The following is a 13,958-nucleotide window of genomic DNA, read 5'->3' as shown; positions in this document are numbered from 1 at the left end:
AGCGACTTGCACAGCGAGAGTTTTGAACCCCCGACCTCGAGGTTGGGAGTCCAAACCACAACCGATGCGCCAACCACTTCTACATGTACATATACATGTTAAAAGTCCCACATGTACACATTCATAGTCATTCGAGTGGAGTTGAATAGCTTGGTGGTTAAGATGCTTGCCTTCCAATCTTAGGGTCCTGGGTTCAATTCCTGTCAGTGTTGCAGGATTTTTTCTCACGACCAAAACAACTGCACTCCCTAAATTTCATATTGAGATTTAGTTTGTGTAAAGCATTGTGCGTGTATGTTTGTCTTGTGTAAGGGATTGCCATCTACAATTCGGACCGTGATATATTCGCTATTGACAATCCTTGGCATATGTATTGTGTGTCTAAATAAATAATAAACAAATAATAATAATAATAATAATAATAATAATAATAATAATAATAATAAACATATAACAATCTTTCGGTACACCATGTGTAAATAAAATAAAAGAATATGGTTTTTCAAAAAGTCCTTTTTGACAATACATTGGAGTACAGTACCCTCTTGGATGTGAAAATTTAACATACAGTAATAACGTTTTAATTCCCACATGTTTGAATGCAGTGTTGCGGCATTATCTCTGAATATATATTTCATTATTATTATTATCCTCTATTATGGGAAGACATTGTCCACTGATTATCTCAGATAAGAAAGTATAATACATACTCCAAGTATTGAAATACACGCCATCATGTTGGGATTCAATATTTCGACATTAATTATGTCATCATCAGAAATGTCATTCCTGATGATGACAATTAATGTCGAAATATTGAATCCCAACACGATGGCGTGTATTTCAATACATGGAGTATGTATTATACTTTCTAATATGGTTTTTATTAAGGCTCTGACCGTCATCAGGAGAATGATAAAAGATGACTTATGTTGGTCTTAAATAGAGTTGTCGATCGTCGGTGATCTATTGTTGTTTCCCATTGAAACAAAGAAGGTGTGAATAGTGCTTGATTGAAGCAGAGAGCTAGGAGTGTCCATAGATCATGATTAATTGTCTTCCCATAATAGAGGATAATAATAATAATGAAATATATATTCAGAGATAATGCCGCAACACTGCATTCAAACATGTGGGAATTAAAACGTTATTACTGTATGTTAAATTTTCACATCCAAGAGGGTACTGTACTCCAATGTATTATCAAAAAGGACTATTTGGGAGAGACACTCATGCAAATCATTACTGTACCTACAAAAAGAGGTCCTTCAGAAAAAATACTGACAATTTAAGGTAACTATAATATCCTCAATGATTGCGTCATTAACTATATTAATAATAACTATATTAACTATATTAATAATAACTATATTAACTATATTAATAATAACTATATTAACTACATGCCTCGCCAACTTTGCACACCCATTTAAAACCGTGTGGAGCACGGGTATATGCCAGTTAATAAAAAAAATGTTTAATATAAAATACCCGTTGAATAAAATTTTGTCCTTGGTTTGGAAACTGCAATTTTAAAAAATACAACAAACCATAATACAAATATAGGATATACAAACTAGAAAACAAATTAAAAACAATAAGTTTGATTTGCATATTCTAAAATAGAAAACTATATTTACCCCCACCCCTAGTAGGCCTAAATAGTGTCCTTCATCCTCCACATAGATAACCTCTTGCAGGACAAAGATTTCTTGATAGCCTCTAGATAACGTCTTGATGACTTTTATACTGTCCTCTAGAAGGCTGCATTATGTTTTTCCGCAACTCTGCGCAAGACTGCCGTATGACTGGCAAACAGCGGAATTCTTGAACTCACTCTTTGCCATCTCATGCTCCGAGCATCACCACCAGCCTGAAGGAAATTAACATAAAATAATAATACAACCATTAAGCAAAAGAGCTCTAATTAGCAATAATTTCTTCAGGACCTGTAAGCAAGAAAGTTTTTATGGTTTGGATGAACCTCATTTTGAGCAAACCTTTACCTGCAAAACCAAAAATCACCTCCCTTGCATAAACAAACTCATCCATGAACATCAACAAGGTCAATGCTAATACGACAAAAATGTAATTAATTAAGCAGTAGTAAAATAAGATTGTTGCAAAATCTGTTAACAAATCATTGAACTTCGTACCTCAAGTTTAAGTTGTCCAAAAGCACTGCCGGATTCATCATGGAAATTCATAGCGTACGTCTCAATCCAAGCATTATCTGTATTTCGAGGGTCATCAACATACCCTCGGTATATCTAATAAAATTTACACATAAATTATTACCAATAGGAAGGTTGTTCAGGGGCATATCAACGATTTTTTATTCAAAGGAGAAGTGGGGTGAGAAGGGGCAATCACCATCACCAATGCGAGAACTAGGTTTCCTTTATGCGGGTGTGATTGTAAACCAATATTATTAGAGGTATTAGAACAAAAATTTAGACTAACATTTCATCATGTTGGTAATATTTTAGCAGCAGAAGAGGGAGAGTTAAAGCTTGTTCATCCCCCTCTAACTTCACCCCTAGTAGTAATGAACTTTGAAAATGAATTTACATAGTCAATTGATTGACCCAGAACTAATGGCAAATAATTTTAACATAACAACACAGAAAGTCCGAAAAATCCAATCGGGGGAACATTGTTAATTTTCAACGGCTTATTGTGTCACATCGCCCAGTCGCTGCGTTGAAGTGTGTTGTGTGAAATGTGCCTGTTTTTGCTGACGAAAAAAATGTTCATTCAACAAACATGTGTCAACAAAAAAGCAAACTATTACATTGTAATATGATAACAATGATGATGATGATGATGATAATGATAATAATAATACCGCAATACTACTACTACTAATAACAATAATAACAATAATAATGATGATAATAATAATTATAATAATAAAAATAATAATATACTAAATGATAACAAATTACATTGTAATATAACAATGATGATGATGATGATAATACTGTAATACTACTACTACTACTAACAACAATAATAATAATAATAATAATAATAACAATAATAATAATGATGATGATGATGATAATAATAATAATAAAAATAATAATATACTAAATGATAACAACAAAATAGCAATTATAATATTGAATGCACATTATGATCAAATTAGTTCAGACTGTTAATGTGATTCTTAAGTTTAGTTGAGAATTGACTTAAGCTAAACGCACCCTTTTAGTATATCAACAGGTAGGTTATCCCACACCCGAGAAAAGCGAATAAAAGTAGAGTGAAAAAACTATTTGTTCTTGCCAGATTACGATTCAGAAACCTAACTGGAAGTCTAATGTCTAATGTTAAAATAAGATAGACACGCGTGCTCGAACGCAGTTAAATGAAACCAGACTTATTGGTAACAGAGCACAGTGATCAATGTAAAGTGCACTGTTCTTAAAATATATATTAAAAACTAACTCTAAAATTTCAGAAATACAAACAAGATAATCTAAAAATACATTCCTAACTAGCTCTTGCTCACCCCACCCCACCTTGAACATAGAATACAGAAACTAAATACAGTCACAATGACAACTTACACTGGGATATTTTAAAAATAAGCGATCAGAAATGTTCAAAACTATTTAAAAAGATATGAATGTTAATTCATTGATGATGTACATCAAAGTGTAATTTCGTACTGTCTTTGTTAATCATTCGGTAGACTCAATATATTAAAGTAGGTACAGTAGGCCTAATAACATAGAACCTCCTGGAAACAAGTTTTGTACTATGATCTTATCTGTGGTTTTATCACCGAAATCGAATAGAGTTATGTGTTGGTACTTTTATCTAATGCATCATGTTTCTATCTCGCATTATATTTTATTTATTTTTTATTCCCAATTTGATAAAAGTCACGATTAAAAACAATTTTTTTATACATGTAAATTCTCTGCCTTTAAATGTAACTTAAACAGAAAACCTCCTACCAGAAATTTCTGGACCAGTGTCCAGAAATTTGCCGACAAGGGGACCGACATATTTGACAGCAGGGTCCAAACTAAGGGGTTGCCTTCCTCCTTCAACACAGCAGTTGTTGTAAAATGTGACTCAATAAATCATTGAATGTTAACTTAATAATTAATATCTTTATATTTAACAATCTTTGATAGAATTTTACGGACTCCTTCCTCCTTCAACACAGCAATTGTTGTAAAATGTGACTCGATAAATCGTTGAATGTTAACTTAATAATTAATATCTTTAAAGTTAACAATCTTTGATAGAATTTTACGGACTTTTAGTATGTTGTGTATATTTCAGGAACAAATTCCGCAAATAATATTTCTCTTGCAATTAGTTTAGGTTCATCATATTTTTGTCATAGATTGACAGGTCTACAGCACAATATACACAATCACTTTACTTCGATGCCATTTGAAAATAGCCTGTCAATATTCTCAGCCATTTCTCCTTTCTCCTCGGAACATTTTGTCATCTGGTCGAGAGCCTCTTCAGGAAATCCACATCTGAAGGTTTCACTAATGACCTCACCTGGTTCAACCATACCCTAATGTATATAATAATGTACATGATAATATTCAGATAACAATATGAATAACAGACCCATGTTTGCCATCAGTCCTATAACATAAATAATTATCATAATAACAATGATTTTGATTGCATACAGTTTTAAAAGTGCTTCGAAAATAATTTTAATATTTCTTTAAATATTAATGTTTCTCCAGTTGGTGCTGAAGAGCTCCAAATCCTACCAGGTGCTGAGTCACTTTTTTTTTTTTAATTTGAAATAGTGAACATACAATTAAACTACCTGCCACCCTATAAAACCAAACTTTTTGTCTTTTAAAAAATTATCTAACAAAATGTTTGAAAATGTTAGAACTTTTATTCTCAAGTTATAGTAGTACTGTTGTTTGTTTAGTTTCCTGTACTTCAAGCTCTGCCTTAAGCACTGTCCACATCAAATTTTATATGCCCATATTTGGGTGTAATATGATATCACCATGCCCATATATGCTTTTAGACAACACTTTTTGAAAAACTGATTGAAGTAATAATATACAAATATTGACTGCTCATGAGGAGAATTGTGAAATCTAATGCACCAAGGTGAGTTGGAGACAGTAGCCCATCTTCCCTGGAAGAAGAAAAAAAAGGAAAAAAAAGCTACGGTCTCCATATCAATGAGAGCAATATATTTCAGTTTCCCGAAGCTAGAGCAGTCAATATTTGTTTTTATATACAAGATTCTACGAGGCCTAAAAAGTACTTACTTCCTAGCTTAGCCTAGAAAGAGGCCTACTACACTGGGCAATCAAAGCATGTGTCTAGCATAGCTCTTGCTCATTTCCTCAATTTCAACAGCACCCATCGTCTTGCAATATTTGTCGAATATTAGCAAGACATTTAATTTGTCTTTTAGTGCTTTTTTTTTTTGCTTTAGTGCTCGAACCGATCAGCCTCCATATTTTGTTAATTGTCTACTTGCTGATCCGTGGCGCGGTCAGCGAGAGGTCTAGAGTTTGCATCACGCGACAGGTCAAAAAAGTACTATTTACTTTTTCAGGGGAATAGTACTTTCAATTGCCCGCTTATAACCAATCAGATGCCTAGAATCTATGTATGAGGTATATGAAATGACACATACTGTACCTCAGGTATTGCCCACTGTTGATTGTCCTTGTGTTGAATAGCAATAAACTCTAGTACTTTTTTGCCTCCATCCATCATTGGCAAACCATTTGCCTTCATCTTCCATCTGAAATACCCCCCAAAAAAACCCCCAAAATCAGTATGCATTATTACACAATAAAATGATGATACGACCACAGAAAAAAACAGCGACAGTTAGTAATATTACCAAGATGTTACATTATAAATAACCTAGTTGGCATTTCATAGAAATGTCATTTCTAATATCTTAGTCTATCTTCGCAACGTTGAATAGTTTGTCTACAATACACAACCCTTACAGTTCATATCAATTTGTTAGGGCTGTTTAGACCATGTAACAAAACATATTTAATTTTTCAGTATGATAAAGTTGCATTGTATTGTATTGGGCAAATGTGGCGGCTCTAGGACATATTTCTTGGTGGTGGCTAAGCTGTCCGACAGGGGGACTTGAGCTCGCAGGCCCGAGCTGGGAGAAGGGTTTCAGAGGGGGTTTCCCTCTAAGATAAGATTTTTTTAAAGAATAGGAACCTTGGTATGACAGGAAATGGCACTCTCAGACTGTGACAGATAAAAGGGACGTCACATTTTGTTTTGGCTTGGTGTTGACCTATTTTTATATTTATCATGGTCTGACTGCCCAACGAGTACTGTCTGACAGGGGAGGGGGGCTTGACCTGTCCGGTGGGGGCTTAAGGCACCGTCACTTGCGCTACTCTGGATACAAATCTGTATGTGCCCCTGTTGTATATAGTAGGTTGGGGAAGCTACTAATAGTGACCAAATGAACTTACTAGGTTTGTAACGCCACACAACCCAACCCCTCCCTCGCCTGGAAACTTATTTCTTGTGTTCAAAAAGAGAAGGTTGATGTGGCGCTGCACCAAACTGAACTCCTAATATTAAGTATCTAGTTGATCTACAATGGTGATCACTGATTCTTTCCAAAAGATAAACTTTTGATTACCTGGTTGAAATAGGATACGCTGCATGATTTGGTCCAAATCGACCTAGAAGACCTCGACCAACCATACCAGTTCTCCCTCTTGGATTTCTAAAAATTAAATTTAACACTTTAATTTAAATTTAAATAATTTAATTTGTCATACAAATACATATACAGTATAATCATTTTTATTGGCTTTACAAAACAAATATGAATATTAGGAGGATGACATTAATCTTACAAAATAGAAAACAAATTCTTTTTAAATATCTAGGAAGAACCATTAGCAGTATCAACAGATGCAATATACAATAAGTTTTAGTGACATTATAGAAAAGAGAAGCCAAAAAGAGCATTTCTAATGGCTCATGAGGCCTCTATAATAGTGTCTGAAGTAACTTGATAGAAAATTGTTCATATATGTTTGTATGTAGATGTTTTGTAGATGTATTGTCTCCTGAAATGAAAAACAAAATCATAAAAATTAACTCATTTGAAGTAACATACAATTTATTAACATTTGAGCACATAAAATATTGAATTTTTTATAAACTGTTCTCTGATTTTTATACTGGATATAATGATGACAATAATGAAACACTTCCAGTAATGAAGTTTTTCCACCATTGTTTTGATGTAAAACTATGAGCAAGTAAATATACACATTTCTATGTCCTATGTTACTTCCAAACGAGAAAGTTAATTTCAAAAATGATTTTTATGATTTTTTTTTGTATTTTTCATGGGACAAGTAACTTGATAGAAAATGTATTGTCCTCTGAAATGAAAAACAAAATAAAAAATTAACTAATTTGAAGTAGCATAAAATTATTAACATTTCAGCACATGCATTATTGAATTTAAAATATTTGTTCTCTGATTTTTATATAATGAAAAAACACTTCCAATAATGAAAGTTTTTCCGCAATTGTTTTGATGTAAAACTATGAGTAAGCAAATACACTAATTTCTATGTCCTCATTCATAATTTTTATCTTGCTTCCACATGAGCAAGTTAATTTCAAAAATGATTTTTTTTTTTTGTATTTTTCATGGGACAATACATCACCTAGAAAACATGCTAGGAAAAATCAGTAAGTTAAAGCCTAGTAATATGACTATTATCTGTGCATGTGCCTTAGCTACTATGAGCTTTTTGCACATATAATGAGCTGCAAAATAAAATATTATATTAAATTAGCTCCCGCTAAAGAAATATAATATTGATAATAATACATTTCCTATATAGCGCAAACATATCTGGCGACATCTCAATGCACTTTAAACAATTTGGGGAAAAAAAAATTAACCAAAACAAAAAAAAGTATTTAAAGCACTTACTAATTTAACACAATATAAAGAGTCAAAAATTATACAATTGTCTGTTTTACAAAAACAATTTCACAGGTTAATTAGTTTATTATTTACTTTTAATTTCATTTTTAATTAATTAATTAATTAATGTATTCATTTATTTATTTTTTATCAGTAAAATACAAATCGATAAAACAAAAATATAAAAATTATGTGGAAATGAAAGATAAAATTACAACTTGATTATCTAGATTGACAATTCCCAATGTTGTTGAGATATAAATGAAATAAAGGTAGTCCTATGACTTACAATGGCAGTCCATCTTTAACCACATAGTGTTGGACATGACTTCTACGATCCACCTTGCAATTTACATCTTCGTTGTTAAATTGTAACATGGGTCGTTTATCCTTTGACATGGCCATCAAGTCAATATCTGCCCAGTGAGGCATATCAAGAATGGATTGGTGTGTGTACTCTCTTGGCACATAACTTGGAAAGTCAACCTTCGAGTATAAAAAGACACAAATATGAAGAAGAAAAATGAATTTCTCTCTCTCTCTCTCTCTCTCACTAAAGAAGTGCTTTTCCTTTAACATCTTTCTTTCTCACCTAACTCTCACATGTGGTTTATTGGAGAGCAGAGCAATGGACTTTTTAAACTTTACAACCGACCAATCAGAACAGAGCCGAATACACATGTGTCTAACAAGCAAACTTGTTGTCCCCTAAACGTTCTGTATGACCTTAGCAACAATATCCAAGGGGCGGGGCTATACTGGAAAGGTCGGTTAAACTTGAGTCTTCAGCACAAAAAACATACTTCATAGCCAACTGACACGTTTATTGCATAAAAAATTTTACATAAAATACAGCATAGCTTCAATTATGGTTGTTTATAAATTGTACTCCAATGACTATATGGATAGACAAATTTACCTTCCAGGGAACTTGGGCAACTGGGACATAAGCCCTTCGGATGGCAGTACCAGGATAAGGGCTCTGCCGCGCTTTCGTATGGATCATAATCTCAAATTCTTCTAAAGTTATTGGCACTTTGTACACATCTTTCTCATTAGCAGTGACATCATCCTCATCATCATCATCTATGAATGAGAGCATAATATTATCAGTTATCTTACTTAATCCCAACAGAATTATGAATATCATAAGTTAACATAAATTCTACAAAAGCCTGGTTTTAACATTTCTCTTTCTCTGACATCACACATAATGATCAATTTCATATTAGAGACATGGTCACATGTTAAATTATATTCCTTTATCTCTTCCACATTTCTTGGTAGGACTGGCTGAGGATGGTCAGTGGTAGTGTCAATGTGCCAAGTTTTTGGCGATCCTGTCACAAGACAAATATGCACATAAGAAGCTCTACTTAAGACTAAGTCTCATTTATGAGGCTTAGGGAGTGAAACTGTTGTGAAAAAAAAATCTTGTTACCATGACAGGGATTGAACCCATGACAGGGATTGAACCCAGGACCCTGTGACTGGAAAGCAAGCATCTTAACAACTAAAGTATTCCACTCCACTCCAGGTTGAATATAGTTGATCTTTGAACTTACCCTCTTTGTATTTAATCACTTCCTTCAGCTTCTGTGCTTCACTTTTACTCCCTACTTCATTTTCCATGAGGGTTTTGGTCATCACATCCAATGTCACATTGATACGTTTTATCTTAAGAGAAAAATAAAATGGTTTCAAAAAAAGTTAAAAAAGCATTGAAATAGTAAAAGATTCAATACAGGACAAAGAACTAACATTAGGTGAAAGAATGAAAATAAAGTAAAATAAGCAAAGAAGATAAAAAAAAAAAGGTAAATATTGGAAGTTAAATACCTGATCTTCAAGTCGGTTAATTTTCTCCCAATCCACTTTCAGGTTAATCTCATCCACTCTGTGAAAAAATATAATATACCTAGTTTTAACCATAAAATAATACAGATACTGATAGGCTTTCATAGTCATCAAAGATAACGTCTGTCTGAACAAATTGCAAGTACTATCTCAAAAAGAAGTCTATACTCTCTTGATTATTGATGTTACAAGTGAAGAGATAATCTTTAAAATTGTAATGCGGTAATGATTTATACAAATACTATGAATGTCACTCTAAAAATTGACAAGGTAATTTAAATAACAACAATAATAATACTAATAATAATAATAATAATAACAATAACAATAATAATAATAATAATAATAATGATAATGTTAATATCCGCTTAACGCAAAAGATATTCCGATTTAGAGAAATTGTAATAATAGTAATAATAAGTACACTTAGAGAGCATATCTCCGCCCACCGCAAAACCCTTTCTATAAAATAATTCCTCACAAATATGTTCCTACTTTCCAACCAAAACCATAATCTACGTTAAAAAAATTACACTAACACGAAAGTGTGAATTAGATGACTTTTTAAGATATATGATCTGCAACTTTTTGCTTTGAATGGTCCATATATCGGTAAGAGTTTCGTATTAAGAATGACAAATTGAAAATATCCTCTGTATCTTCTGGAACCAAGCCTTCCATCCTATAACATTCTACAATCGAGTAGGTGCATAGCTCGTGTTCCATTATTTGCATGCACACCTGGGCTGTATGTATATGTTGCCTTAGTTTGGCTTTGTGTTATTTAGTGGTGGAGTAAATGCATTTATATTGAATATGAGCAATGCAGCACCAGTAAAATATAATTAAAACAATGTGGGATTTCTTGATTAATAATACAAATCAAGTTTTAAATTATACAGTATATTATTGTATCATTCAAATCGTTTTCTACAGATGTTGTTGGGATCTATCCACTTTTTGCCCTTTCTTTTGAGGCTAATTGCTAAATGAAAACAAATATTGTGCAAAAAAAAATTGTTTCAAGTTAGTTTTTTTTCTTCGTAAAATTGTAGGCCTACAAACTATCAATTAACAGATGGACAGGCCTACAGCTATGAAATAAAATTACATAGCATATTTATGTTTAGCTGGGATAAATATAGCCTCTTTCCAAAAATCACTGCCATTTTATACCATAAAGTATTCTTATATTGGGGTTAGTTGTAACATGTTCCAATTAAAACCAATAATGTAAAGTTTCAACAAGCTCCATGAGCACATGTGGTGCCTGTAATGGTTCACAAAATAGAGCATTCAATACATAGTAGCCTTTGGACTAGAGCATAATATACTCAATAATCTATTCTCTAATCTATTCTATATATCTGTCTCTTATACACATCTTGGGACAAGTAACTTGATAGAAAATGTATTGTCCTCTGAAATGAAGAGAGAGAGAGAGAGAGAGAGCGCAAGCGAAGTTGTGTTGTTAGTGACTGGCATCACTACTAAGGAAAGGTGATTCTTACTTTTCAAGCAAAGATGTGAATCTTTGACTGATGTCTTGCTGGTGTTTCTGTCTCTTCCCAAACATGTACTTCTCTCCGTTGAATGATTCCCACATTACCAAATGTTTTTTTTGAGCATACATCACCTTCTGCTCTGCAATGACAATAAAAATAGGTATAGATATAGGACATAGAGGTTTGGATAGCACAGAGAGATTAAATATAATGAACCGGGTGCTCATATATGTTATGTGACCGCCCACCCAGGGTGATTTGGGGTCACACAACAGGGTTGAGTGTACCATTGTGGTTGTTGAAAGGTTATGGCTGAACCATGAGCTTGTGTGTAACTAGCCTGTAATGTTTATATGTGTGTCTCAAATCCGATACATGGTGGTGACGTGTTGTGGAAATTATGAGCAAATATTCTGAGCAAACAAAACCATGCAAAGTAATACATTATTTCAACATTTTGATTTGATAGCAATGTATCATGTCTGTTGCTGATGGGTCAAGCTCGAACCAGGCTGACACTGACGGCCAACAGATATCAAGTAAACCCGCATTAGCGTACAGATGCCTGCTCCACTGCTGTTAGATAAAGATAATAATGCAGAAAAACCCTTTACCATTACTTACCTATTTAGGCAGTTACACAGTAATTGTGACAATAACTATATGTGCAGTTGTCTTGCAATTTGTTAGGTTCCTTGAAAATAACGGCTTCAATGACCCATTTCAGTCAACGTACATAAAGTTATTCAGCACAGAGATATACTGTACTAAAGGTTTATGACATCGTGCATGCACTTCATTCTGGTAATGTTTTAGCAGTATTTTTTGATCTACCTGCCGCATTTGACAACATTGACCATACTACCATTCCTTTTAATCGTCTTACAGACATTGGTTGGTATATCCAGCTTTGTTCTCTCGTGGTTTCGATCAGACTTAACATCTCACCGACAATCAGTCCAAATTAAGTCTGTAATTTCTGGTCAAGCACTGTTAGAATGTGGTGTTCCACAAAGATCAACACTGTCATGTGCTTGTTACATACGTCCACTAGGTTATATTAGGGAGATTTAACAGTGTCAGATGAAAATTAACATCAATGTTATAATGTTCCACACTGACACAGAAGCTACAGTAAACACCATTTCTGTTTGATATGCAACAAACCTGACAAAACGTAAACAATGTGGGACGGGTCCAAACTAAAAACTAAGGTGTGACCAAGAAAATTGTACATAATCCAGCAAATGGCAAGTCTAATACCTTCAATTTGTTGTGACCTAAATAGGATCTCGTTATTCTGACACCGAGATATAAAAGGGCTTGACTGTATGCATATCAACGAACAAAACATAGAGCAAGTAGCACTCACTTAATTGGGGGATTTTAAAAAAGTGTTTGATAAGGAGTCCTTTTCACCCTCCTTGGTACAGTAGCTCTAACCATTAATCACTGTAAATACCTAGGGGTAATCATAGATCAACATTTAACATGGAATAAACAAATTAATAATGTAATAAACAAAGTTTTCCTAGATAAAGTAATTATATCTTGCCCCAAAACATACAATCAATGATGTACAAGTCAAAAATTGCAAATCATTATAATTATTGTAAATTGTGTTTGGGAAGATACAATCAAACTCTACAAAATAAAATTCAAATACTACAAAATAGGGATGCTAAAATTATTACAATGATCTTAAGATATGAGACTTTGTAATAATTTTACAATTATTACAAATGATTTTTTTTTCAGAAGCACTCACAAACTTAAACTGGAATAATCTAAATACCAAACTGCATGAAGATCAGGGGCGTAGGGTGGTTCCAAACTGGGTGGGTGGTGTGAAAATTGTAAATGCAGGATCAGTGGTGTAACAAAGAGGGCCGAAGGTCCCAAGCCACCCTAGTGGTGGTGGTGGTGGGGGGTTCGTGAAGCCTCCAGCTGCTCTGGTGTGATGTATTTTGGCACAATTGACTTCTTACCTTTGTATCGTAGTTTCATTTTTATTATATTATATAAAACAAATTATTAATTAAAGTTTAAAATGTTAAATCAAAAGAACAAAAAAAATGTTGGTACTCTTATTTAATTATTACTGCTGCATGTGTTATTGGTATTATTGAAAATATTACACAGAATTATGAAAGTACAAATCAAACATGAAAATCTAAATTTTTACTTCTTTCATTCTGTTTTGCTTTTGATTGGAAGTTTTTTTTTTTTTACTTATTGATTTTGTGATTTAAATTTTGTTAATATTTACTTCTAAACAGCCTTGTGAAAATCACAATTACATTGTGATCAATTTTTCAGTTTTCAAATAAAGTCATTATTATTATATTATTAATATTATGCTGAAGTTAAAACTGTACAATGCCTACTGTAGGGTTACCTGTAGCAGTAAAGACAAAATTAAAAGCTGCACCAGAAACATACTGTGGTTATGTACTCCTGATAAACTTCAAGCAGAGCTAAGTAACATTAGCAAGTTTATGTCTTGGAATGGGTACCCTTTAAAAGTTGTTAATAATGTACTTAAGAAATTAAATGAACCTAAATGTATACATAGGCCTACTGATGATAGCTTGATTAAGATTTGGGTTTATCTAGGAAAACCAGGTGAATTCATT

At 33.0% G+C, this 13,958-nt stretch overlaps 1 protein-coding gene across 2 annotated transcripts in view; it reads right to left on the bottom strand.

Moving 5' to 3' along the window:
• Positions 1-875: 875 nt before the first annotated feature.
• LOC117104047 (transient receptor potential cation channel subfamily M member-like 2) overlaps positions 876-13,958 on the bottom strand; it is a 58,441-nt gene continuing 45,358 nt past the window's right edge. The window contains exons 22-31 of one of the 2 annotated variants that reach the window (XM_033244703.1): positions 11,329-11,461; positions 9,800-9,857; positions 9,526-9,637; positions 8,880-9,046; positions 8,250-8,446; positions 6,647-6,733; positions 5,659-5,764; positions 4,406-4,549; positions 2,157-2,270; positions 876-1,873 (exon numbers count right to left, since the gene is read on the bottom strand). In XM_033244703.1, coding sequence (XP_033100594.1) covers positions 1,757-1,873; positions 2,157-2,270; positions 4,406-4,549; positions 5,659-5,764; positions 6,647-6,733; positions 8,250-8,446; positions 8,880-9,046; positions 9,526-9,637; positions 9,800-9,857; positions 11,329-11,461 — 1,235 coding nt within the window. In that variant the 3' untranslated portion in view covers positions 876-1,756. The remainder of the gene's footprint in view (positions 1,874-2,156; positions 2,271-4,405; positions 4,550-5,658; positions 5,765-6,646; positions 6,734-8,249; positions 8,447-8,879; positions 9,047-9,525; positions 9,638-9,799; positions 9,858-11,328; positions 11,462-13,958) is intronic. The other variant, XM_033244704.1, reaches the window with a different exon arrangement.

This window comes from Anneissia japonica, unplaced genomic scaffold, assembly GCF_011630105.1.
Source record: "Anneissia japonica isolate Jap-2015-1 unplaced genomic scaffold, ASM1163010v1 scaffold287778_len1315358_cov176, whole genome shotgun sequence".
NCBI classification, from domain to species: domain Eukaryota; kingdom Metazoa; phylum Echinodermata; class Crinoidea; order Comatulida; family Comatulidae; genus Anneissia; species Anneissia japonica.
Note: the sequence above shows the minus strand (reverse complement) of the source record. Positions and strands in the feature narration are given on the sequence as shown.